A 27,582-nucleotide genomic window follows, 5' to 3' on the forward strand; every position below is an offset into this window, starting at 1 on the left:
CTTGTATTGAGTTTTATATTTATATATATATATATATATATATATATATATATATATATATATATATATATATATATATATATATATATATATATATATATATATATATATATATATATATGCTATTCTTGTACCTAGGTATTATGTCTTATATTTGTATGTTTATACTATTATTGTATTATGTTTAATATTTGTACCAATAACAACATCTATTGCATTATTGTTATGCTTAATGATGAATAAACATATTTATGTTGATATTGATTGATATGCCCAAGTTTAATTCAGTTCCACAAAAGTTAGGTCCCAGACTATATTTCTGTCAAAATCTCACATTAAAAACTGTAGGCCCAGTACCGGTTAGCTGTTCTGAAGTGGACTTGGCCTTTTCTTCCTGCCAAATTTAAATCGGCAATTTTTCAGCAATTATTAAAAATATGTTTTGTTCAAAGTTTTCTTTTTTAAACTTAAGTGACACCATTTGCCATTTAAAATTGTTGAAAAAACCCATCCTCTGCAACCCGTCTCATCTCTAGATGCGACAAAGGTACACACACGCACACCATTATCTAATGCTGTCTCTAGACAGTTAGTAGAATCCTCCCTACCTCACTGCCTTCAACCAAGAGCTCCCATGTAGCCAAATGGGAAACCTTTGGTGCAAATGGTACTGGGCTTGATTCCTGTTGGGAGCCCCCAAAGTTTTGGCATTGACCCAGCATCATGTTGACAATTGGGGAGCTACTTGAAAAGAAGAAGTAGCAGGCTGCAGTCTCCAAGCCAGAAAACAGCGGCTATTGGGCTTGATACGCAGACTACGCATCACACTGGTGCTTTTAGTGGAAAATGTTAGGTGGGAAGATGTTTTGTTGAGCCTTGGGGTTAGCGGGGGGGGGGGGGGAGGAGCTCCTGTGGCTTAACATGGAGACGATGAGCTGGGGGATACCACTCCCCACATCCCCCTTGACTTTGAGCACTGCATCACCCAATGAAAAGCCACTTGACAGGCCTTGGTTCTCAAAGGGCTGTTGCACCATAGAGTTTAATTTCAGTTTGTTTAGGACTTATCATTCAACAGTGTGACCATCTTTTCAACAACAAATCCTGAAAAAATAGTAATTGCTTTCAAAATTGAAATTTTAATATAAATTTACATGGATTAGGTACATACATAATGTTGTATCAATATCTCTGTCTATACATGTACAAACACACACTGCTCACACATACATACATGCACCAACATTATGATAGCCTTAAATATACACATAAACATATATATATATCTATGAAAGTTAATTATCACTGCGGGAGCAATATCATTCACAATATTGTAAAACGCTGACAAGGTATACTATCTATGAAGAGAGAATACCTCCCTCCTATATTTCTACTATAGTCACTTTAATATCTGGTGCAATCAAGCATAAAAATTTGAGTTAATTCTTCACTGTTGGTGAAAAGTGGATGTTGCTTAATGAAAACTGAATCAATAACTACTTCAGTGAGTTTTCCTCCCATTGTTGTAGTTCATTGTTCATCTTAATCTGTTCGCGAAATGTTTGTTAATGAAGAAGCAGGACTAACAGTTTTTCTCCTTCTTGTTGACGACCAGGTTTCCTGAATAAGAGTGGCCCACATACTTCTTGTTGTTTTGTCAAAGAGGATGAAAAAGAGGAATAGTATCAGACCTTGAAGGGAAGCTGTCAAGCAGAACAAATAGGCAAAAACCAATGTAGCATCTCCGATAGCAAAGATACCAAAAACCCAGGTGAGACCCAGAAGGAAGAACAAAAGGATGCACAAACGCAACTGGTGAACTGCGATTTTATACTCTGACTGGTTACTGCGTAGGTCGCTATTCCTTCCGGAGACCAACGTGAAGGTAATTAGCACAAATATGGCAATGTTGACTGCAAGGGCGATGCAGACAGGAAGGAGAACAGCAACATAAAAAGCAACACCGGATGGATAACAAAACGAAGAGCTGCCATTGTCGTACAGTGCAGGATCAATGGATAACAATATGATTACTGGAATTAATGGTGCTCCCCAGGCGAACCAGGAAGCCCTCGCAAGGACATTTGGTGGTCTTCCTCCTGAAAATACTCTTACGAATCTATAATATTGAAGGATTCCAATTACCAACATCCAGCAGAAAGAAGCAAGGACAATATAATGTAACGACATTCCTAAAAATATGCATGTTTTTGTACCGGAAATATCCGACTGAGAAGCGGCCACAAGGAACAGAGTCATCTCTATGAAAAGAACTGTGGCTAGATTGAGCAAGACTTTGCTTCCGAGTCGGTTCCGCCATTGTTTAAAGGAGACGGCTGTAGCAAAGATGCCTGTAATTCCAATCAGGGAGAGAATACAACCTAAAATTGTAAAAGTGCTCAGCAACGATAGGTGGTGCTCGGCTATCTCAGCTCTTATTTCAGGCAGGGTGATCAGCTCTGCGAAGTGCGTCAGATGGGTACACACGCACACGTCCAAACCGTAGGAGATGTTGCCGGCATAGATACAACCACTGTCTGACCAGTTTCCAAGACCATTATTTGCTTCAAAATCCCAATATACGCATCGCTTTTTGTTGTCTGTGGTGTTGTCGTTCTTGTGGAATGGTTGAAAGAGAATCGGTATGGGTTTTGGTAATATTGAGGAAATCATTCCTGGGAGAGACACGCTTATCACTCTGCTATTCACACGGTTCGAAAGTAGCGCTGGTGTCGCATTGCCAGTTCGGTTCTCTGCAACTTGGAATGAGAGATCATCACTGAATAGAGATATCACTATTCTAGGACGCGAGCCGTTGACAGTGTGTTGCAGTATTTCTTCTGGTAAGAGAACAGCAACGTCCGGTTTCATTTCTACAATGAGGTCCATCAGGTTGTTTGAGTACAGCGGCGTGATGGTATATGAAGTTAGGTCGTTCTGTTGGAAGGTAGAAGTATTCTTTCTCACAAGCGCTATACCAGTTAATTTACCGTACGTCGGATCTGAAACTAGCACTGCTACTTTCGGAGTAACTTTCTGAACGAAACCAGCAAAATTTTCCAATTGCATATTCTGCAGTATAGTTTCAAAACCATCCAGGAGTATGTTAGAGGAGTTCAAGAGCTCTTGAGAGGTTATGATGCGTTTCTTGTCGGAGGTCAGCACATTTTCCATGATCTTGGATATGACATCAATTGTAGATTTTGCAGCCAACTGTCGCGCGGACATTCCAATTTTTTTCAGTACCAACGCTGTGTAGTAGAGATCGACCGTTGTGAGAAGATCAGGGGAAGAAGTAAGATTAGTAAGTCCGGAAGTGAATTCGTTTAGTTGGCCATCTTGATAACGGGCAAGTCGATGAAGTGCAACCGTCAATTCAGATGCTGTAAAGTTCTCGCAGGACCCTGTTGGAGGCGACCAGTAACCACCAGTGGTAAAGTTTCCTTCACATGTGCTTATAACTGGCATTCCGTCAGCACGCAAGCACAATTGTTGAGAAGTGACGGATACTCCTACATGTGTCTTGTCCCAGAGCAAATAACCTCCAGGTGTATGTTTGTCTTCGGTCCTCGAAGGTAAACATCCTCTGGTACTTCTTAAGGAAACAAGTGTGTAAGAACTTTCACTCTGAATCACATATAAAATTGCGTTAAAGAGACGAAGATAAGCTTCTTCTTCGCTCCATCTGCTGTAAGACCTACGGATCCAAATATGAAACAAGGCTCTTACATTTCCTGCTCCTTCATGTAGAATACGCTTCATTGCTATATCAGTCCTGATCCACAGTTTCGTCTCAAGTTTTTGGGCAATGTCCCGATATAGAGAAGAATAAGTTGGCTCACATTCATCAGCCCAACAACGCTTTCTTACGTCCAACGTTAAGGCAAAACCTAGGCGCCTTTTAACCACGAGAGCTGGTCTTGTCCAGATGGTTTCAAAATCTTTCAAACGATACGCTTCGCACCAATAATGCCCAGTGCCATCGTCAGGATTGAATTCAAACACAGTTTTCCGTATTTGCAAAGAGAGCCGATTCCTTGTGCCGAATCCTTGAAAGTCACTCTGAGTCCATTTGGAGTCCTCAACTGGTCTCTTTATGTCAACCCTGCTGATTAACTTCTCTGTGTCGTCAGTGAAGCAAAATATTCCCTCGGAAGAAGATGAGGGTTTCCAAAGACCATGCATGCCAAAAACGACCAACTGCAGCTTATCTTCTACTTCATTGTATTTTAGATACATCTGTGGTTCAGGAATATCTATTGTTCTCTCGCAGGCAACGCAGTTCAGAGTATCCTTAACTGACATCAGAGTCCAAGAGCCGTTCTGCGCTACAGCTCCTTTGCTCAGAGAAAAGTTGGTGCTCTTGATCCAGTTAACGTACCTTACCTGCTCTCCTGTTTTGGTCCAGATGATTCTTTCTCTGCTGTCTTTCTCTACACCAAACCAGCACAAGTCACGTTTGCTTCTGCTATTGCTATCTTTAGCTACGTACTTGTAAAGAAGGTTCAAGTACGGAGATGGTATTTGCATTAAAGTAGAACCTTCTGGACAATACTCAACTGCTCGGTTCCAAGTTACTCCAACATCCACTTTCTTATTGGCAAAGCACCTATCTCTGTACTCATAGTAACGGCTAGTGTAAAAGCCTTTTGGACAGCTTTGTTCAATGAGCATGTTTTCATCCAATACCAAAACGCAAACTGTTGGTCTATTTACATTACAGTTGTCCATTCTTAAAGTAGGACCAAGCTTACCTGACAAAGACATAGTAAGACAATCTCCACGCAATTTAGGTTCTGATCCTGCCCACGGTGCTTGCTTATAATCCTTTAACTTCTCATACTTCGTACCGTACGAACGGGGATTTCCAGGCAACATTCTCACTATAGGACCGAACGGATACCTCCTTCGAGCCTCCAACCACACAGACTCAATACGCATGGTTTTCAACTCCGCCACAACTTCCTTGAAGAAAAACTCACCTCGATCTTTAATCTCATATATATCCAACAGGTTGTAAGGGGAACCAGATCTCTGGCACTTTTTGACAGTAGAATCCCAAGAACCGAATTCGGTAACCAACACACAAACTTCGGCAACGTTTCTATAGCCCGGAGGACACTTGTTGATCGCTTCGAAACTGGGTTGGACGTAACGGCAAACTGGATACCAGCCTACGTCAGCAAACTCATCAGATTTCTTTGTCGGATCCCACATAGCTCCAAATTTTCCATCCAGTGTGCACTTTCTAGTGACCAAAAGGTGGTTGGTTGTCAGACACTGAGGTTCAGATGACACAATGTTGTCAGTTACGCCGTGGTCCGGCCACTTGATGGTTACTGCTTTCTCTTCTCCTAAAAGTAACGCTGAGAACAATTCCTCGTCGCATTTTTGAATGAATTTGATGTCTCTGCGTCTCCGAACATCATTTTCCATTTTCTGCAAGAAGTAATGGAAATGGCAACTCTAAAATATCTAAAATTAGCTTATATCAGTTTCTTAAACTTAAAGTTGGTTAATTACTTTTACTTGAAAAAGTAAGGCATTAAACATTTCATGACATCAACGATTGCTTTGAGTCAGGTTATTAATGGTGTACCCAAGAAGAGTGTCCGTGGGGACGGTTGATGACTCAACCCCTCCCCCCGAAACATTACCAATGTAAAATCTTTTAGGTTTAGAATTAAAAAAAACAGGCGAGAAAAAAAGACACATGAATGGCCCATCACCTACAGATTCAGTTCAATTCTTGACAATGATTTTTAAATACTCCAAAATCAACAAGAAAGAAGGAACACAGTTTAACAGCGTCTCTCTCTAAAATTACTCTAGTCGCTCACTTAAGTGTTACAACTGAAGTAAAAGGTGATGAATTTACTACTGTAATTAACATCAGTGATACCAAGTTTCTCGTATTTTTAATAAAAATATTCAAAGTTAAACACTGTTATATCCCATGTTTATTGACTTAAGTAACGTAACACAAGATAGAAGCAAATGTTAGTCCCTTCATAAATTGTAAAAATCAGATCAAGATACTGACATATTTCCAAATTCTGGAGTAGCACATGCGTGTTATTGTTCTTTCTTTCAATGGGTCTATAATTTTGTACTACAGAATACCTATATCAAACAAATTTTACGAAAGATGTTAAGGAGAGTAGTCAATAGAATATATATTAAAAATTGTAATTTTTTCTTACCTTGTACATAGTTGCCCTTATAATTTACTGAACAATAGTTTGCTACCCAAAAATGAGTCGGCAGGAAAGGAAAAGAAAATATTGTTAGGGGAGGGAACTTGCAATCACATTTATCATACCTATACCCAGTGGCGACTATTAGGGGGGGGCAGTTGGCCCCCTCTTTTGCCCCGCACTATGCTAAACCTTATCTACCAAGAGAAAGTAAACTGTCCTTGCCCCCCCCCCCCAAGTTTATACCCAATCTGTACATTTTTGGTAAAAGTTTATTTAATTTTTATTGTCTCTTGGATGGCAGTAGTGTGGCGGATAAACTGATTGAAAAAGTGGCGACCCCTACGCCTACCTCGTGTATTAGTAGTTTACAAGATCAAGAGAAACCAACTAATTGACTTGGATATACTCTGGACAACGCAGGATCTGTTCGTTGAAAATGCAAAACTCTAACTTGTTAAAAAAATAAGAAATTTGATAATGTAACTGACAAAAGTCGTGGATTTTAGTATAACGAACACTTTCCTCTTTTCAAATTACGTAATCAATACAGTTCTAGGTCAGTAATGTATTATTATTATTATAAGAATAAGTTCAGGAGTTTTAAGAACAAATTTTCACCTATATAAATTAGTTCAAAGTGCTTTTGTGGAGCATATGGATGGATACCATATGTTTTCAATGAACAGTCTGGAGGAAAACACTCGGAAATTGATGCAATTTACACCTTATACTGCAAAACTTGCATCGTGTATTGCCTCTTAATTTTTACCATTATCTGTCTTGTCTGGCCAAAAGAAATATTAAGTAAAGGACTTTTAGGGTTGGTTTGAATTTGAACTTTTGTTTTTCTGTCCACTTTTTGCACAGATAGGCTAATCGGGACTGGGCCTACAGTTTAGAGTGAGATCTGAAACACTATGTTCCTCCACCGGGTATCTAATCCGACACCCCTTGATAGGGTATGCTTGAATTTTAGTAATAAAGTTTACGTTGTATTTTGTTGTACCTCTCACATAAAAATCTTATTTGTGGAATTTTGAAAAATGTGGAGCCATTTATTGTTTGCATTCAATGGAAAAATATGAAAACCTGGTTCTTGCATTTTACACTCATTTCTTTTCGATCTCACGCAGTTTTTACTTCTGTTATCCTGTTCGAATACAACCTAATTGAAATTTATTTCTGTATTAAGTACATAAATAACATACTGTCTGCTATCTTGTAACTTGAAATAAAAGATGCCAGTTTTCGGGAGTGGATGTCGGTCGACGCACCGGCTCGAGCCCCCCTCCCGACCAGTCCCTAACCGGTTATGGAAATGAAGGATAGATAACAAGCAGCGGCAGCGATTTTGCCCTCACACTATGCTAAACCTTATGTATCAAAGGAAAGTAAACTGCCCTTGCCCCCCAGTTTTGGAACACAATCGCCGCCACTGATAACAAGCATTCTAAAAACCGTTAATCAAAAGTCAATTCCTCTTCAAACATCAATTTCTAACTTCCGTGCGGATACAATTATATTCATAGTGAACTAATTCAAGGAAAATGTTCTAAATAGTTCTAAGGCAATTTAGGTTAGAGCACGTGACACTCACCTGGTAATCACCCCGCAGAAACAAATGATAGACAACTCTGATGGTCCCTTTGTCGCTGATTGCCGTGACAAATTTCCAGTTGCTCTCCGAGGCGCCTTCTATACCTGGAATCCTCTCCAGCAACTTCCCGCGAAGCTCGTTGTTCGTGGTGTCCCAGAAAGCGTTGAGGGTTTCCTCCATTTGAGTATCGCTCTCCAACGTGACGACTGCCGCTGTAGCGAGGGATCCGCCATCCAGGAACACGATCGCGTTGGACGATCGCACGCTATTTGAGAACGGCACCCACACCTCGCACCAATAGATTCCAGGTACGAATTTCTCATATTCCTGTCACAGAGAACAGAGGAGAATTTTGTTAATTTGGTAACTATGGAAGTACCGTGACGGGAACTGTTCAAGGATAAACCTTCTGACCTTTAGGTTATCCTATACAATAAGTTGAACCTTATAACGGAGACCGAAACTAGAGTTTTAACTTTGATCCGTAATAACAACAAAGGGAAGCCAGGAGTCTGTGAAGCAACGTCGTACATAACGTTAGAGAAGGGAAGAAAGCGATCGGGCCGAGCAAAGCAGTGTGTGCTACTGCAAACGCGTGGTAGCTGCAGCCGCATTTCTCGCTTCATGCACTTATAGTCGACGCGCTAGCGTTAACGACCGCCTGGCTTTGAAGTCGACGGAGCGCGCCCACCAGCTGCAACAATCACATTCAACGCACAGTGTTGCCACACATCTACTCTACGCCACCTTGTCCCTCCACGCACAAACACCTTCCCACAATCTCCACATTGAAGTTGCAAAGTACGGCAACAGCGTATCTGCAGTCATGTGACTGAGACTCCACGTGGAGTAAACGAGCAGAATGACGTCTGCGCCCATTGGCTGAAGGTTGAGTGTGATTGGACGAAAACAACTTGCCCGCTATTTATCCCCACCCACGTTCGTGGCGGCGGCATTCTTCAGTTCTTCGACGTGAACGAAGTAAACGCGTGGACTATATTTCCCCGCTCCCACGATCATTGGTCGAGCGCTCTCGAGTCACTCCATGCGCAGAGGACTTGTTCCGTTCGCTTGCTCCACACACTCCTAGGACAGAGTATATAAAATATTTTGAGATGTAAGTCTAGAGGACAGAAGTTTAACACTTAAACTGTTTTCTTTAAGTATGCATCTTGAAATTACCCAGCAGGGGCGTGGCGTGAATTTAAGCACTTTAAGCAATGTTTTCAAGTAATAATAAAAAAGTATTTTATCCCGTGCGCAGTGACTGCCATTGAATTCCAAAACTGGGGGATCAAGGTGCCAAAACAGGTGGGGCAACAATAGTTTACTTTCCCTTGGTATTACCTACTATTTAGGATAGTGCTGGGGCAAAAGTGGCAAAAATTGAGGGGGCTGCACCCCCCCACGCCTCCCTAATCACCGCCACTGCCCGTGCGTAATACTACACGTCGAAATTTAAAGTATTTAAATGTTAATCAGCGTGTTAAGCTTGTTCTGGGCCTAGAACTCAATATACCAACAGATGCCATGGTCAGACACATGTAAGCAACGCAGATAGAGAAGTTGATAGAAAAGTCGTTTAGTCCAAGAAATTCCACATGCAAATTGAACTTTGTTTCAAATGGACGACCAACTGCATTAATCTTCACTCTTTTTTGTGATAGTCGCTTACGTACCACGCCACTGTTCTCCAGATCGTTCTATAATTCTAGTGGATATAATTCTCTATATCCATTCCAAAAAAAATCCTTGCATGCTATACGCAGTGCGTTAATTTGTTCTGTGATGTGAATTACCTCTCTCTAAGGGTTTCTTTAAAAATCTTTATGTGATTCCGTAAAATTTTAAAGTTGATTATAGAAATTGTATTCGCAAATATGGGCAGAAGGCATATTCGTAGTACACTCATTACACACAATCATAAGATTAAGTGGGTAGTAAGGAGGGGAACGATCTGAAACAAACAATAAATCGCCAGTTAATCTAAGACTAAATGGCGATCGATCTATCGTGTCCATTTAAAATTAACAAAAAATCGTCAATCAACAATGGAGACGACATCGAAAACTAACAATAAACCTAAATAAATATATCAGGCAAAAGTTTTAAATATGCGTCATTCTCCTCGAAGAGAGAAGGTCCTTAATCCGCTATTGACGTGCTAGCAGCAAAGAGAGGAAGGTAAATAGGAAACGATGAAAGATAATTCTGAATTCTACAAAACAACTCAGGTGACATTCAATAATAATATTGATTTTCATTAGCAAGCAAAGTAATAATTAAAGATCAATAAAATGCTGAAATTAGCTTTAACAAGCAATGAAGGACGTATTTAGGGAGCGGTTCAGGGGATACGAACCCTCTCCCTCCCCGAAAGACATACCATGTTCTAAAATAAATACTCAAAATATACTGATTTAGCATTTGTTATATAATCGAAGGTTCTTTATTTCCGCCGAACTTATTGGAAGCCAAGAAATTGGGATCAAACGTCTTTGAAGGATACTCCAAAGATTTAAGCACAATACTACTGCATAAAATAATAATAATGAATTTTACTTTTCGTCAATTGAATCTAACTCCTTTCTTGTTATTCAATAAATATTCAATTCATTATACATTTGACATTAATTTCCTTGACAGGACAGTTGTTTGTTTGTATACACATTTTGGCGATTTTAACTACACGTAAGCTACATAATGATTACGTGCTGTTATATCTTTATTCATATACAGTCTTATAGTTATTAATGTAATAATAACAATACAATATTAATTAATTTACGTATTTAATAAATATTTTAGTTTAATTAATTAACTTATTATTATTATTATTATTATTATTATTATTATTATTATTATTATTATTATTATTATTATTATTATTATTATTATTGAGACATTTGGTCGGACCTCCCCCGAAATGTATTTCTAGATACGTACTTGCTAGCAATGTATTCAGATCGGGTGATCATGGTGGCCAAGATGTTGTTTGCCCCATACTAACCTACACTAGAATATTCTACTGACAACGTTAGCTACAATATAATACTATAAGACGTGGTGAAAGTCAGATACCCCATGCGTGGTAGTAACGTTAGTATATGCAAGCCCAGTCTTGCTGATGTGTAGTGCGTCCCTTCGTCCCAGGTGAACTCCGTCGCGCACGAGGTAGTAATGAAAGCCGTCGTTTCCTGAATCGCAGTGGAGCCTAACTGTGCCTCCCTGAAACTTCCTGTTTGCTTTGATTTCCACAACAGGATCGTTCTTCTTTACATCCAGACCGCTAGAGGGGAACACAACGCTGAAAACGGGTTTTTCGATGAGAGCATCTGAAATTGAGATGAATACAAATTGGTAAGGAACTACGTGTATTACCGATGTTTGGACATTTACAGTTACTTAACTGAAAAATTAACAGTTGCAGTTGCTATTTGGGAATTAACTGATTAACAATTACTTTCTATTTGAGTATTATGCTTCAAATAAAACCCACAAATTGCGTTCTTCATGCACTTTGGATGGCCATAAAGTTGGTTTACAATTTTACATTTTTAACAACAAAAATTGTAATTAACCTAGGGAAGCATAGTGCGGTTCATATGATGCACCAAGTAAAATTCTTTTTAGTGTTCAGTCCACTTCGATATGTGCATCTCTGATTGCTCGAACGACATTTATAAATTATTTGATCTTTGTCCATACTTTTCGTAACCTGTCTCCTTCAACAGTGGCAATGACATTGGTTATTCTGGTCCTTATATCATCATTATTAATCACAGGAGTTTGATACACTTTGCCATTGACATAACCGCACAAATAGTCCAGTGGTGAAATATCTATGGACCTAGAAGGCCAGTAATTGAACCACCCCTACCAATCTATCATGCTGGAAAAGTTGCATTTAGGACATCTCTCACAATCCTGGCACAGTGTGGTGGTGCTCCGGAGGTAAAATAGTCCCCCGTTCGGATCTCCGGGTGGGGACTACTTTGGGAGGTCCCTGGACTAAGGATAAGATCTACGTTAGGAATAAGGATATTAAATTAGGCACCTGGAATGTTCTGAGCCTTTACCGGCCTGGGGCATTTCAGTGTACAGTTAATGAGATAGTCAAGTATAAATTAGATGTAGTAGCTGTCCAGGAAGTTAGGTGGCCAGGAGAAGGGAATTGTAAAACTAAAAATTATACTTTTTTCTATGGTGGTACTGAAAATCATAATTTTGGAACAGGCTTTTTCATAAATAATAGAATTATCTCAGCTCTTAAAACAGTAGAATTTATTAATGATAGGATATCATATGCAGTTTTACAGGGTAGGTGGTGTAAAATTATTTTAATAAACATACATGCACCAACGGAAGATAAAGATGATAATACTAAAGATGATTTTTATACAGAGTTAGAACAGGTCTTTGATAAATTTTCTCAGTATGATATGAAAATTCTGTTAGGTGACTGTAATGCACAGATTGGCAAAGAAGAGACATTTAAACCCACGATTGGTAAAGAAAGTCTTCATGAATTAAGTAATGATAATGGTATAAGATTGATTACTTTTGCAACCTCAAAGAATTTAATTGTGAAAAGTACCACATTTAAACATAAAGATATCCATAAATATACCTGGTCTTCTCCAGATGATAAAACTCATAATCAGATAGATCATATTCTCATTGATAAGAGAAGGCATACTAGTATAATTGACGTTCGTACACATAGAGGTGCTGACTGTGCCAGTGACCATTATTTAGTAATTGCTAAATTAAGAGAAAGACTCTCAGTGATAAATCATAAGCAACAAAATCTAAAAGTTCTAAAATTTGATACAGGAAAGTTTACTGATGAAAGAATTAAGAAAGATTACCAAATTAAACTGTCAAATAGATTTGATGTTTTGCAGGATTTAAATGATGATGAAAATATAAATGAAAGAGACGTAAATAAGAATTGGGAGCACATACGTAATGCAATAGAATCAGCAGCTAAAGAAAGTATAGGATACCATAAACCAAGAAAAAGTATGCCATGGTTTGATAATGAATGTCATAATCTAATAGAAATAAGAAATCAGGCTAGACTTAGGTGGTTAAATAACTCTGATGATACAAATCTAAACAATTATAATAGAATAAAGCGACAAGTTAACCGCACGTTTAGAAGTAAAAAAAGAGAATACTTGAAAAGCAAAATTAACGAAATTGAAATAAACAGCAAAAATAAAAATATCAGAGATTTATATAAAGGTGTAAATGAGTTTAGAAAGGGGTGGCAACCTAAAGTAAACTTGATAAAAGATAAAGACGGTGATTTTCTAGCTGACCCAAGCGATATTCTAAATAGATGGAAGAACTACTTTAATGACCTTTTAAATGTCCATGTAGGAGATAAATCAGAAGTAAATGAAGTCCACACAGCAGAACCTAACTTGACTGAAGTTAAAGATGCTATTAAAAGGCTAAAGAATAACAAAGCACCTGGCATTGATTTAATACCAGCTGAGTTAATTAAATATGGTGGAAATTCATTAATATGTCAAATTCATAAATTAATTTGTTTAATATGGAATAAAGAAGAAATCCCTCAACAGTGGAAAGAATCCATAATTGTTCCTGTGTTTAAAAAAGGTGATAAAATGAACTGCAATAATTACCGTGGAATTTCTCTACTCTCAACAACATATAAAATATTATCTAACATTCTTTTAACAAGACTAACCCCATATGCTAATGAAATTATAGGTGATTATCAATGTGGATTTAAACGCAACAGATCAACTACAGATCAAATTTTTCACATCAGACAGACACTTGAAAAAAGTGGGAATATAATCAAAATGTCCATCAGCTATTCATTGATTTCAAAAAAGCATATGATTCGGTCAAAAGAGATAAATTATATAATATATTAGTAGAGTTTGGAATACCTAAGAAGCTTGTTAGTATGATAAAAATATGCACCAGTGAAACCGAAAGTAAAATTCGTGTGGGTATTAATATGTCTGACAAATTTACAATTCATGATGGGTTAAAACAAGGAGATGCATTATCTCCATTGCTCTTTAATTTTGCCTTAGAATATGCTGTTAGGAAGGTAAACGAAACTAAAGAAGGACTAAAATTAAATGGTGTGACTCAGTTGTTAGCATATGCAGATGATGTAGACTTACTGGGGGATGATGTGAATACAATTAAGAATAATGCTAAAATATTTTTCAAAACTGCTAAAGAGATAGGTTTGGAAGTTAACAAAGAGAAAACTAAATATATGCTTACAGGCCGAAACCAAGTGTTAGGTAATAATCAAAATCTAATTATTGATAACAAATCGTTTGAAACAGTTTCCAAATTCAAATACTTAGGAGTAATATTAACAAATGAAAATTATATTAAAGAGGAAATAAAAAGTAGGCTTAATTCAGGAAATGCATGTTACTTCTCTCTTCATAAACTTTTGTCTTCTCGTTTAATATCTAAGAAACTAAAAGTTAAAATATACAAAACAGTAATATTGCCTGTAGTATTATATGGGTGTGAAACTTGGTCCCTTACATTGAAAGAGGAACATAAATTGAGAGTATTTGAAAATAGGATCCTTAGGAAAATCTTTGGACCTAAAAGGGATGAGGAGACAGGTGAGTGGAGAAGGTTACATAATTTAGAACTACATAATTTGTATTCATGTCCAGACATTATTAGAATAATTAAATCAAGAAGACTTAGGTGGGCAGGCCATGTGGCACGAATGGGAGAGGAAAGAGGAGTTTACAGGATTCTTGTTGGGAAACCTGATGGTAAGAGACCAGTAGGAAGGCCAAGACGAAGATGGAGGGACAACGTCGAGATGGACCTAAGGCAAATCGGTAGGGATGGAAAAGATTATATAGATCTTGCTCAAGATAGGGACAGATGGAAGGCCTGTGTTGCTGCAGCCATGAACCTTCGGGTTTAAGAAGGCTAGAGAGTTAGTTAGTTAGTTAGTTAGTGTGGTGGTGCGCTATCTTGCTGGAAAATCTGAGACAAGAACTTTTTGAGTTGGTGCATCATGTGAATGGTAGTAAGTTTTTCCATGTTGCTGTGTGGTTTTAACGCACACAGCTGGAAAATGTGTGTGTGTGTAAAAGTTTGAATGTTTGTAAATGCTCTTCCCAAAGTTGCTTTTTACCCGGTAGCCGGGGAGGTCAGCGGTTTGTTTTCCCTCAACGGCTTCCTGTTTGAAATGTAACAATATGGCCTTCCCTCCGGTGGTTGGGGGACTGGGTTACGACTTGTTACGCTCTTTCAAATACTCAGATACAAGGCCGGATGGATTGTATACAGTTGAACAGAGCCAGATAGATGCATAGATATATACGGAGAGTGAGCATATAGGGACCTCTGCGTGATAAACTGTGGGGGCGGGTTAGCTATGCTAAATAGTGCGCTCGTAGCTCAGATAAAATGTACATTACTGAATGAGAGGACGGCGTAGGGACTCTTGCGTGATAAACTGTGAGAGCGGGTTACCGCCATGCTAAATAGTGCGCTCGTAGAATGAAGTCCTGTTAAGTGCATTTCTTTGTTTCGGAGCAAAAGGCAACCGGGAGCAGTTGTTAATGGATTGTAACGTAAATATGTATATACGGAGAAGGAGATCGGTGTAAAATAGTGTACACAAAGACAGAAATCCGTGAAACGTAATTATTTACAACAATGTCAATTATATTTATTGTTATTGCGGTGCAAGGTTGTAAACAACTTTTCAGCATTTTCACACAGTGTTTCTTACAAGAACTGCAACCAGTCTTACATCTCAACCATAATTTCAGACCCAAATTACACGGAAAGATCCATGGGTGGGTTTAAGGTGGCGGCCCAAACTATCGCCCATATAGTCGGAAAGTAAGGTTCCTGGGCAAAATAGCCAAATGGTAACCTACATGTTCAATAAATAATATACCACTTTGTTAATAATTACTGTTGCATTAACGCTGGGCTATGTGAAAAGAAATAATGTATTTTACCAGTGAATTACAATTGATTCTTACAATACGTAGAAATCGGGCGCGTATATTCTAGGCTAGCTAGTCTATCTCTGAAGCCTAGAGTAAATGTAGAAAATAATCGTCTCTCAAATAAAGACCGCGGGAGAAACCGATAGTACATGGGCTTCTTTTCTTTAAGCTATCACCAGGCTTCATCATTTAGATTGATTCTTCCCCAACCAGCACCTGGAGGCGATCGGTGACGTATTTGTAGTGGCTTCTAAGCCCAAATGCTGGACAGGGAAGTCTTCATTTTACTACGGAGGTAAAACCTTTGCTAACCAGAATGGGATTTTTCCCAGGAAAGGGAAATTTTTAAACGAAACTACAATTACAGGAATGGGAAAAGGATGGCAAAGTGACAGGGATTTTTTTTCCTCTGGGCCAACACTGCCCCATTGAACACATGCAGAAGCGAGAGGCCACGTTGACCTTCAACCCATGGACGTAACTTGGGACTTAACTTTGTGTAAATGCTAACAAACCTGAAAATCGCCTAGTTACGCCTATGCTTCAAACAAACATGCTTTACAATTGTGGCAAAGTTTTGAACCCTTCGGTTGTTTTGTTTATGACTGGAGGAGAGTGGTTGACCGCGTTGAAGGAAATTTAAGAAAATTACGTACCTTGCTGCGCAGATTATTAGTGTATTGAGTGAGTGACATATACGTTTTGAATGATCTGTGCTGCGTAGTGTCGTGAATGAACATGGGTGATATATTTAACGAACTATTGACTAAACAATTTACTCGGCTTATGTATGAGGATAAGCTTAAGATCGTGAAGATATGCAGGCCTCTGGCATCCCAAAGAAGAGCAGAATGGATTTGATTTAGTTTATTTTATTTAGCGTCGCTTTTCTGCCACTTTAGCTAATCGCGACGACGAGGATGACTGACGATACGATGAAATTGAGGAAGGGATATTCACAAAGAATAACCATGCCCAGGCCTGGATTTGAACCCCGAACACCTCTAGTACGCTGTACTAATAACCATTTTACCGCAGAGGTCTGTAAGAGAAGAATGCACTTCCTGTTCAAATGAAATATTCAAGGTAAGAAGTTTATTATGTATTTTATTCTCGCACGTAGGCCTACACAAATATTTCACAACATGGCCCTTTGTATTTTATAAATAACCATGAAATACTTGAGATCCTTTCCTTACTGTTTCTATATTAATGAGCCTCCCATTCGAACATTATGATATGAAGAGATAGTCCAGGTTTTGAACCCAACATAAGCCACTGGTATAAATAGAAGCGTGCAATATTTATTTAGAGAAGTTGATGGAATCTACACCTGAAGTTTCACGTGGAATTAAAAGTGCTGAGTTTTCGCAAGAAATCAAATGTGCAATAACTTGGCAGTTATCTAAAACACTACGCTATCGACAAATTAACTTGCATATTGTCATGGTAATGTTATTTCCACACATTACATGCGTCTCTTTCGAAAGAGTTATCAACGCAATCGATAATAAAGCCCTTGAGAAACGGCCCATATGAAGTGTGTGGAAACGCTCAAATGGTTAGCTACCACAACTCAAGCGTCTGAAGTAATAGCGTACAATACTGATAATTCATTCCAAATAAAACAAGCAAAAATTTTTTTAGTAGCCCGATTAAAGTTTCGTAAGTAAAGCTGAAACGTTCCACCAGAAATAATTCTTTGTTTTATTCGTAACGAATTATCAGCGCTCAGTGATAATAAGGAACAATGTGAATCATCAAGAGAATCATAGTCTACAAATTCGGTCATCGCTAAAAATCTTTAACTTTGGCCAGTGTTTGCATTATACAAAATGTAGAGCTGGGGGACACTTCAGAAATGGGTTTGTGAACAATCTCACTTTTTTAATTGACAAGCATAGACAGTGACTGGAGCTGAAAGGAAAATTCTGGAAGCCTTCGAAATGTGGTGGAGAATGGAGAATGTTGAAGTTTGAGTTTAAGTCCACTTTATGCACGAAAAGGTTAATCGGGACTGAACCTACTGTTTAAAGTGGGATCCAAATCACTATGCGCTTTCACCGGTTATCGAACCCTGGATCCCTTGTTGATTACAATGCGGCGACGTTACCACTATTGTATAGGGGAGGCCGAGAATGTTGAAGATCAAATGAATAGACAGACCAATCTATGAAGATATCCTGAGACGCTCACATAACGAAAGAAGCCCAAAGAAGGTGCGGGACGGAGACCATACCATAAGCCATGAACGAATAATAAAAACATTAACCGATGGAAAAATTAGAGGGAGAAACTCTTCGGCAGGACCAGGATGAAGTATATCTAACAAATCGCAAAATGTGAATAGCCTGAAAACTACGAAAGCTACAGAGAAATGAAGACAGTAATTGAAGACGGGATCAATTGAAAAAATACACGAATGTGACATAACACGTATAAACCACTTCCACGTTACGCCTTCTGTAAATACAACGGCATGGGAAACAAAGGAACGAAGAAGAAAGAAGAAAAATATTAGACGAGCGAAGAAATAACGGGGTTAGTAAATTTTTCGAATTGATAAAGTTGCTTGATGAAACCAAGCTCAGGATTGAGTACTTAGGGTATGTAGAAAGGATTTACGTCTTCAGGTGGGAGGTTCTCCCCTCCACGACCCTCCACGGCAGGCTGCGGGACCAGGATGGCTAGGATGAGGGGGGGGGCAAAGAGAAATACATTACGCTTATGGGAGTATTAATTTTATTTGTTCTCTTGGGTATATCAAACTCCCGATGGCGCAGAAAACGCACGAACAGAAAGAGGACACGTTAAAGATTTTCCTGGTCGTCGGAAAAGTCGAAACCCTGTTGTTGTTGTTGTTGTTGTTGTTTTCAGTAGGAGTACCCATTCGGACGACATGGAAATGAAAACACGCCTGGTGCGAAACTGTCACTCTTCGCCGTAAGAAGAAGAAATGCTATGTTAAGCCATTTTCTCACGAATGTGGCCCATCTTTCTCGGAAAGCTGAACCAAAAAGTTAGGGGCTATATTTTCTTGGGCACATTGTTGATAATTTTTAATCTAATCTGAACAAACTGAAGGCCCTCAGATCATCTTACCAGCTCGTTCATTGCCAGGGATGCAAATAAATTTATGCTTGGAAATGCATTTTTCCGGACGAATCTTTCCCATTATCCATATGGAACATCTTTTTCTGGGCGACCAGGACAGATCCTTCGTGAGCATGGTATGCGTCATTATCTCTGCGAAAGAATAATAGAGTAATCAAAATTAGGCATGTTAAAAATTCAAGTGGCATATATTTTAGCTTGTCCGAGACAGTCAATGTTTTAGCACTGTGGACTTATGGGTACACTTTTCGCCAGGGTTTTGTTTTGGCAGGAATGTAGCGAAGTAAGGAGCCCTCAAAATAAATATACCATAACGTGGTCACACGACCAACCTCAGAACCACGTTCGAAACTGGAAATTTTGCTACCAGTACTGCATACCTTAGAAATTACGGAAGTACAAATGCTGTCACCAAAATACCAAATATCGCCCAATGAAAGAAAATAAAGGTAACCATTGTAGGTTTGTGTGGAGGCACATTTTGATGCTCAAAATAATTTCTATAATGTATCGTTTTGTCCAAAAATAATATTCCTTTTTAGATATGCTTAAGGATTGGAAACGGAGACGAAGATTTACACTTGGCGTGAGCACAATACCAACGCAAAACGGGAGAATGGTAGCGCAAAATGTCCTATATGTAAGGAAAAAAGTGGAAATTCCACATTCTTCTACAGTGCATGGAATCAGGGTTGCAAGACAAAATATATTAGGTGCATAAAGGAATCTAAACTTGAGGCGATAATGAAGGTAGCAACGGCGAGGTAGTGTGTCAGGAATCAGTGAAATTCTTTACAATATACTTGTATCTAGATAAAATATCGCAAATTTGTTGAGAGGTGAGAGTGAAAAGAAATGAAAAAGTTTATTGAAACAACTAACAAGAAGTACTCAATAAATCAAGATAAGAATGAAAATGAGGAAAAGAAAGGGTAGCAATGGTGAACTCGTAATAAACGAAGAGGGAAGGGGGACACAGAGAGGGATACGATAACATGTGCCACTGTGCGAATTAAGCTTTCTTCTTTTTTGTGGGGGGTCAGTGGCTTATTGGTGAATTCATTTTGGGAATTATCTTTTTGGGTATGCAAATTTGTATATATGTTACCAATCAATAAACGAAACAATTACCTTGCGATTCTAAGTACCTTACATTAATTGATTGATTTGGTGTTTCAAGTCCACTTTATGCACAGTAAGGCTAATCGGGACTGTACCTACAGTTTAAAGTGGGATCCGAACCATTGTGCCATGTGCCTCCACCGGGTATCGAACCCGGGACTTCTAAGTACCTTAGAACATTGGTTGGTTCTAACCTAGGTTGTTAAATCTTATAGTAACATTTACACGTAATATAGAAACAGTATATTTACATGCTAAGAAAACCCAAACTCACACATAAAAAAAGAGTTATCGAACTAGCAACACCGAAAGCTTGACAAAATTTATTTTACCAGGTTCAAACTTAATGTCCATTTAATCTACCTACAAGTTTCTTGTGAACACTTTAATACATGTTTGGTGAGGTTGGTCAGTTGGAGAATGGTGTCCTTATTTAATCCACAAGGTTGGTTAGTTTCAGAATGGTGTCCTTATTTAATCCACAAGGTTGGTTAGTTTCAGAATGGTGTCCTTATTTAATCCACAAGGTTGGTTAGTTTCAGAATGGTGTCCTTCTTTAATCCACAAGGTTGGTTAGTTTCAGAATGGTGTCCTTCTTTAATCCACAAGGTTGGTTAGTTTCAGAATGATGTCCTTCTTTAATTCACAAGGTTGGTTAGTTTCAGAATGGTGTCCTTCTTTAATCCACAAGGTTGGTTAGTTTCAGAATGGTGTCCTTCTTTAATCCACAAGGTTGGTTAGTTTCAGAATGGTGTCCTTCTTTAATCCACAAGGTTGGTTAGTTTCAGAATGGTGTCCTTCTTTAATCCACAAGGTTGGTTAGTTTCAGAATGATGTCCTTCTTTAATCCACAAGGTTGGTTAGTTTCAGAATGATGTCCTTTTTTAATCCACAAGGTTGGTTAGTTTCAGAATGGTGTCCTTCTTTAATCCACAAGGTTGGTTGATTTCAGAATGGTGTCCTTCTTTAATCCACAAGGCGACATACTTCTCGGCAGGGAAATATTTGATGACTGGACCATTAATGGACACGAATGATTTTTCAGTTATATTCGTTACATAGTTAAGAAATGGCATAGTGTATGCTTTCAATTCCATTTTATTTGAGGAGAATGAAAACATTCCTGGCAGGGATAAAAATAATTATCTTTTGACGGGGATAATTTTTTGGTAGGGGGCAGGGAAATCCCCGCCATCTCCCCCTTAATTCGCACACTGACATGTGCTATTATTGTAATGTTTATGTACAGCTGTAAACGCCCACACTAGAAATAAATTATATTCTTCATTATTGCATTCTATTCTGAAACACACTTGATGATCGGTTTATTATATTTGCTACTTTCAACTGATAAAAATAAATCTACACACTTACGAGAGGAACTTTCGTTCCACGCCATGTAACCTGCTGAAGACCTTCGTAGTGATATCCACAAGCCAGTTTCACTTTCATTAATTTTGCTTCCAGGTTCTTCCAGAGTCTGCAAGACATAAAATGCAAGGTTCGTATCAAAGAAATAAATACTGTGCCTTCATTTAATTTTTCTCCATATTAAAAATGCTTCAAATGATAACTTTACATTTTAATAGAATATGATGTTCTCTAGTTACTTCCTAAATCAACACCAGTTAAGCCGAAGTGGGGTTTCTCTAACATGTTTTATCTTGGTACCTACATATTAAGTTGTTTTTTTTATCTCCCCTTGTCTGCAATTAAAATAAAACATGTAGTAGGGGTATAGATAATTGCACAATTTGGTCTAAAATTATTTATGCCTTTCCAAATAGAGGAAAGATACGCGGTAGTCCAGTCAGTAAGGTGTCTAGGGAGAGAATGATTTCAGGCTGGAATTTTCCCAGCGATGTCCCTACATGGAGCAACTCTGGGGTTCCCCAGCCTCTAATAAATAGGCACGGGGGTAATAAAGGGGGTTGGAGCATGGTGCTAATCACATCACCTCCACAAAATGGCAGTGAATGTGCAGGATCTTTACGGCATGTTGCAATATGCAGGAGGTGACAGAAAAGTAAAAAGAGGACAGCATAAGCAAACACCTATTTAACTTTTTTAAATTTTCACTAATTATTTTATAAAACACAAATAATTCAATAGACTATCTGCAAAGTATTTTCCGCTACTACATAAATCAACTTTATTTCTTTATACAGAAACAAACTTCATTACAACTTTAATATTTTCAATACTAGAAAAGGAATTCAACAAAGTATATGTCATCCGCTGAAAAAAAACTTTATATCTCAAACATACTATTACACCATTCTTCTATAAAACATTAAAATGCTGACCAAGGCGACATTTTTTAGTATAAAAAATATATACACTAAAAACTTGACGTTTCCACCCTCTAACAGGGTGAATATTCATCTGAAGAAGACCCTGTTAGAGGGTGGAAAAGTCAAGTTTTTAGCGTATATATTTTTTATACTATAAAAATTTCGCCTTGGTCAGCATTTTAATGTTTTAATAACATGTAAACAAGGTTTAACAGTGTTACCATTCTTCTATACTTTAAAATTAGAAAAGAAGTTTAAAAACTCACACTTTTACCCAAGAGGAACGCGCCCTGCTTTCTGCAAATTGTAAATGCTTCTTCCCAAGATTCAGCCACATCGTGTGGAAGGGGGATTTCTTTTTCAGCACGAGTCATTGCAATATAAAGTCCGACAAATACACACTTAAGAAAACAAAAGTAGAACATTGGAGATTAGTCTCGAATCACCTGAAATAACAAAATACAACAGTCACAAATACGAGTCGCAGTTTCAACCGACTTGTTGATGGTTCTCTGTGTACGACCAAAATCGTCAAGTATGTAATTTGCGGACAATGATATAAGACGTAGTAATTGCAGATAAGCAGTGTCAAGAACATAGTTACTTAGGCTTTGCTATAAGAGATAAGAAGTACATGTATACTAGATGTAAATACTAAATTCATTCTTGTTAACATGCTTTAAATAATGCACGTCAACTGTTGCCTTGAAGGCCAGTGTCAGGAACTGCTCCTACTGCCACACTGTGACAACAAACATACAATTCATGTCGTAAATTGCTCTGCTAATAAAAATAATAATAACAACAACAACGAATTGCTGCTATGTACATATGATCATATTGTACTTGTACTTCAAAGTAAAAAAATAGAAATTACACTGTAAAAATAATGATTGATTTTATACACACATTTCTCACATGATATGTAAATTTTGATATGAATTGTATACAAAATTTCAATTTTTGAATTATTTTCAGGCTTTTGTATAAAGTGGGCGTTACCCTCACACCCCCTATACGCCTTCAGGGCGTGGTGCTATGCACAGGGGAGCACTTTACTTTTTTTTTTACTTTACTTTTGTATAAACCTACAATTCCTTAGTTGCCTAACTTTAAGGCGATGAGCGCACTTCAGTAGCAAACTTCCAATAGCAAGTTCGGCCACTACCGTAGAGTTAGGCAACACACATAACGCGTTGCGGTGAAGTGTGTATTTCAGGATATGGGTGTCCCATTTTTATTTCCGGTGACTGTACATGTTAGGGAATGACTCAGCAATAAGAAGGAAGTATAAATCACCGCAATGTCAGTGACAAAAAAAGGGCGCGAATGCAGAGAGGGAGGTTTTTTTAATATTTTATATCACGATATACCATTAAAATGCATATTTGAGCTAAAATAACATTTACTTATACAGGGTTTCTTGCTTGCTGGGGGCGGTAGGAAGGTAGACGGTTCGACTGGGGGTGTCCGCCCGTTTGTTCCCCTCTGGTGCCGCTACTGAGGCATGCCCATTATTAAACATAGCCGGTCAGCACACCCTAAAAGAAGGGAACCTGAGCTTGAATTCAGTGAAGAGTGAAGGATATTGATTTCAAATTACACGTGAGACTTTGGCAGTTTCTATCGCTAAAATAGTGAGCATCACTCACCCACCGCCTGTACTTGATATTATGATTGCATGTGCCTATACGACATTCACTATTGTATTGTAAACTTTCAGCAAAAAATTCCTCTCATTTGCTCGAGGGATATCCGGAACATGAACTTAATGTGGATGAAGAACTAAGGAAAACAACACATCCATGCATACCCGTATCTTGTTCTTCATTTTCTTGGTGGTGTTGTGTTTGTCTTGTGTAGGTCATTTTACAACCTGGCACTTTTAATTTTTTCCAAGTGGCTTTTTACACCCCTTTCAAGTAAGAATTTTAGGTAAAGGGTTATTTCCCCACCAGGCACGTATCTAGAAATCTGTTTCGGGGGGGGGGCGAACCAAGTGTCTCAATAATAATAATAATAATAATGTTTAGCTATAATAAAATAATTATAAATCAAATTAATACTAATTATAATACATAAATTAATATTATATTATTATTACACGATTAGGTAAAAAGACTGTACAAGAATACAGTTATAAGAGTGCATATACATTACGTAGCTTATCTGTAGTTAAGATCGGAATAATTTACATAAAAACAAGTGCCCTGGCAAATTAAATTAATGTCAAATAGATGAATAATTTAATATTTATCGAATAACAAAAATGATGTTACATGTAGTTGGAGAAAAGTAAATTTCTGATTAATATTTTACGCATATTATTTTGAGTAGTAGTGTACATAAGTCTTCTTTGTAGTCATTCAAAGCCGTATGATCCCAATATAATCCTTGCCTTGTAAAAGGTTCAGAGGAAATTAATAACCATCGATTATGCAACAAATGCTACTACTTTCATTACTTAATTTTAGTACTTGGTGAGTCTTTCGGGGAGTTCGGACCCCTGGACCCCCCCCCCCCTTAAGTACGTCCTTCCTGTCCTTCAAAACCATATGATCCCAATATAATCTTTGTCTTACAATAAGTTCAGAGGAAATCACAACAAATGCTAAACGAGTATATTTTCATTATTTAATTTTCGTATTTCAAAAGTCTTTCGGGTAGGGTGGGGGATCCGGACCCCCTAAATACGTTCTTTGTGTCCTTCAAAGCCCTATGATTCCAATATAATCCTTGTCTTCCAATAAGTTCAGAGGAAATTATACAACAAATGCTAAACGAATATTTTTTCATTATTTAATTTTAGTACTTGATAAATCTTTCGAGGGGGAGAGGTCCGGACCCCCTAAATACGTCCTTGTTCCCCACATACACTGAAGGGTGCAAAATGATCTAATGTGCTGACGCACCCAATCATTTTAATTCATTCAATCAATCAATGAATTACCTGGTATCGTGACTGACAGATATGACTTCACTCTAATCTACGGTTAATCTTTGAATGGTTCGTAAACTTATATTTTAGAATATTCTGTCACCCCTAAATAACACTTCAAAATACAATCCCGCTACTGTCTTTAACACTAAAAATCTGATACAAGTCTGCCCTTGCACACTATCATACGCAATTCGAAATCATATACCCAGGTTAGGTTTGAGATAACCTGAAGCAAGTTTTAAATGACAATAGTTTTACAAAACGCGATAGGCTATAATTCTATACGAAAACAATTTTTTGTATTATATTTCTATTTTCATGCATTGTGTTTGGACAAAGTTAGTCATTATATGCAACTATAAAAGTTCAATGCTTCAGACGAAACGCAAAAGAACTGTTTGCTTTTGTGTCAGGTGAGAATATTATGAACTGCAGCTTAATTCTACATCATGAGTTACTAACAATGTCACCAAAATAATCTGCATAATATTTACTTAAATGCTGATAACATATTCTCATAAGCCAATGTATTTTTTAATATCATTATGGTAAATAGTTGGAATACAATGTGTGTTACAAAACAAGCCATTGTGTTGAGCTTTTCAGAAAATGTAAATTCTTACCTGCTAAGATTCAATGCCTTGTTAGCTACAATCATCGAAAAACTACTAGAGGCTACAATACTTCACCGAAAACTATTGCACTGTTGTATGTTTATAGGAAATTCAGGCATCAAATTTATTTTCTAACGTGCAAAGAAAATTATTTACACTACCATCTTCAACTCTGAAAACTAAGTCATACTATGAAACTTTGTGTTTACTGTGAGACATTTTATAAACTATTCAAGACTTCAGTTCGTTTATATATTAATCATTTTATTTCTGAATCCATCAAAAACATTATCAGTTTCAGCGATTTCAGCCCAAAGTAAAGATATTTATTTTGCTTTGCTAGTGTGCACAGATAGATAGTTTCCAGAGCGGACCTGAAGATTCAGAATAAGCAGAGAGACGCTAACATTGCCGCGCTGCAAGAATGATACGCTGTCAAGTTACCATTGATGTAATGCGTTTTAAATGGAAAGAATATTGAACTTTGTTCACCTTAATCTAGAAGAAAAACCTTTCTTATCTGGCTAGAGAGCTAGTATGAGTCAAGTCATTTTCATTGAGAAATTACGTTGTTCTTGAGCAAGTGTTGCAACTTCAATTTCATAGAAGCACTTAACTTTTCAATTGTAATCACTAGAATGAAACAAATGAACGAACTATCTAACTCTCTGACAATCCATATCCCGATGGTTTATTGCCGCAGTAATATTTTTTCCACTTGGCACTAACCCGGTTAAGATCAACCCATTCTTGGCCATCCTTACAATTCTACAGGACTTTTACATCAGGTTTCCCAACAAGAGTCCTGTAAACCTTTCTATCTCCCATCGAAGTCGTTTTGATATCATTATTCTAATGCATTGGATGAATATACTAGCACTTCAGTATTAATACGTAAACCCCACTTCCCTGTTGCTTCCTCTTATTTTGGTTAAAATATCTTTCTCTAAGATATTATTTTCAAAAATTCTTAATTTTGTCCCTTTTAGTGTGATGGACCACGTTACACATCCACACAAAACTACAGGCATAATTACTGTCTTATTTAACCTTTAGATTCTCTGAGGATGAAAGTAGAAAAGTAACATGTACTACCTGAAGGAAGTTCGCTTTTAATTTCTTCATTTGTCAATATAACTCCTGAACAGTGGCGGCGATTAGGGGACACGTGAGAGGGCAGTTGACCCCACACGTTCAGAAATTGATTCAAATGTATTGTTATCTATAATTATGATTCATTATTACCTAGCGCAGGGATCACCAAACCTTCGATCGCGAGCTAGGGCTCATTTCCAGTAGCTCTGTGAGGGGTTGGCTGATATGCTCGATTCCAGCTATCTGATGTGAGAGATATTTCGGAACTACTCGGACTAGAAATGCTTCCTTTATCATGGAGAAAACACATATGTAAAACATTGATTATTGAGCAAGTGCTTTTATCTAGAAAGTCCTAAAACTATGGACAACCACCCAAAGCCTCCACCTTCACATTCTTATATGATTTATATGTTGTCATCAAAGAATATTTTTAAAAAACGCAAGACAAGAATAGATCTCAAAATATGATATGTAGCATTACACTTCGTAATCAACATTTCGCGATTTGAATCCACTGAGGTGATCATTTTGAATGCATTGATTTGATTGATTGATTTGCTTTATTTTACTTCGCTTTTTGTGCCACTTTTGGCTCATTTGCGAAG

The 27,582-nt window shown here is 37.7% G+C and overlaps 1 protein-coding gene across 2 annotated transcripts; it reads right to left on the bottom strand.

The window, feature by feature from the left end:
* Window positions 1-1,159: 1,159 nt before the first annotated feature.
* LOC145986487 (uncharacterized) lies at window positions 1,160-25,961 on the bottom strand. 2 transcript variants are annotated; one of them, XM_083120555.1, is made up of 7 exons: window positions 25,889-25,961; window positions 22,591-22,770; window positions 21,405-21,510; window positions 18,897-19,040; window positions 10,879-11,132; window positions 7,798-8,124; window positions 1,160-5,439 (listed from the first exon to the last, which is right to left on the bottom strand). In XM_083120555.1, exons 2-7 carry the CDS (start codon window positions 22,747-22,749, stop codon window positions 1,543-1,545), a joined length of 4,887 nt encoding a protein of 1,628 aa, XP_082976681.1. In that variant the 5' UTR covers window positions 22,750-22,770; window positions 25,889-25,961; the 3' UTR covers window positions 1,160-1,542. The 2 variants fall into 2 exon arrangements, with proteins under 2 accessions (XP_082976681.1, XP_082976680.1); XM_083120554.1 differs by lacking the exon at window positions 25,889-25,961 and having other exon boundaries at window positions 22,591-22,849.
* Between the last annotated feature and the right edge of the window lie 1,621 nt (window positions 25,962-27,582).

The sequence above is a fragment of the Lepisma saccharinum genome, chromosome 4 (assembly GCF_977018435.1).
Source record: "Lepisma saccharinum chromosome 4, izLepSacc3.1, whole genome shotgun sequence".
In the NCBI taxonomy this organism is placed as follows: domain Eukaryota; kingdom Metazoa; phylum Arthropoda; class Insecta; order Zygentoma; family Lepismatidae; genus Lepisma; species Lepisma saccharinum.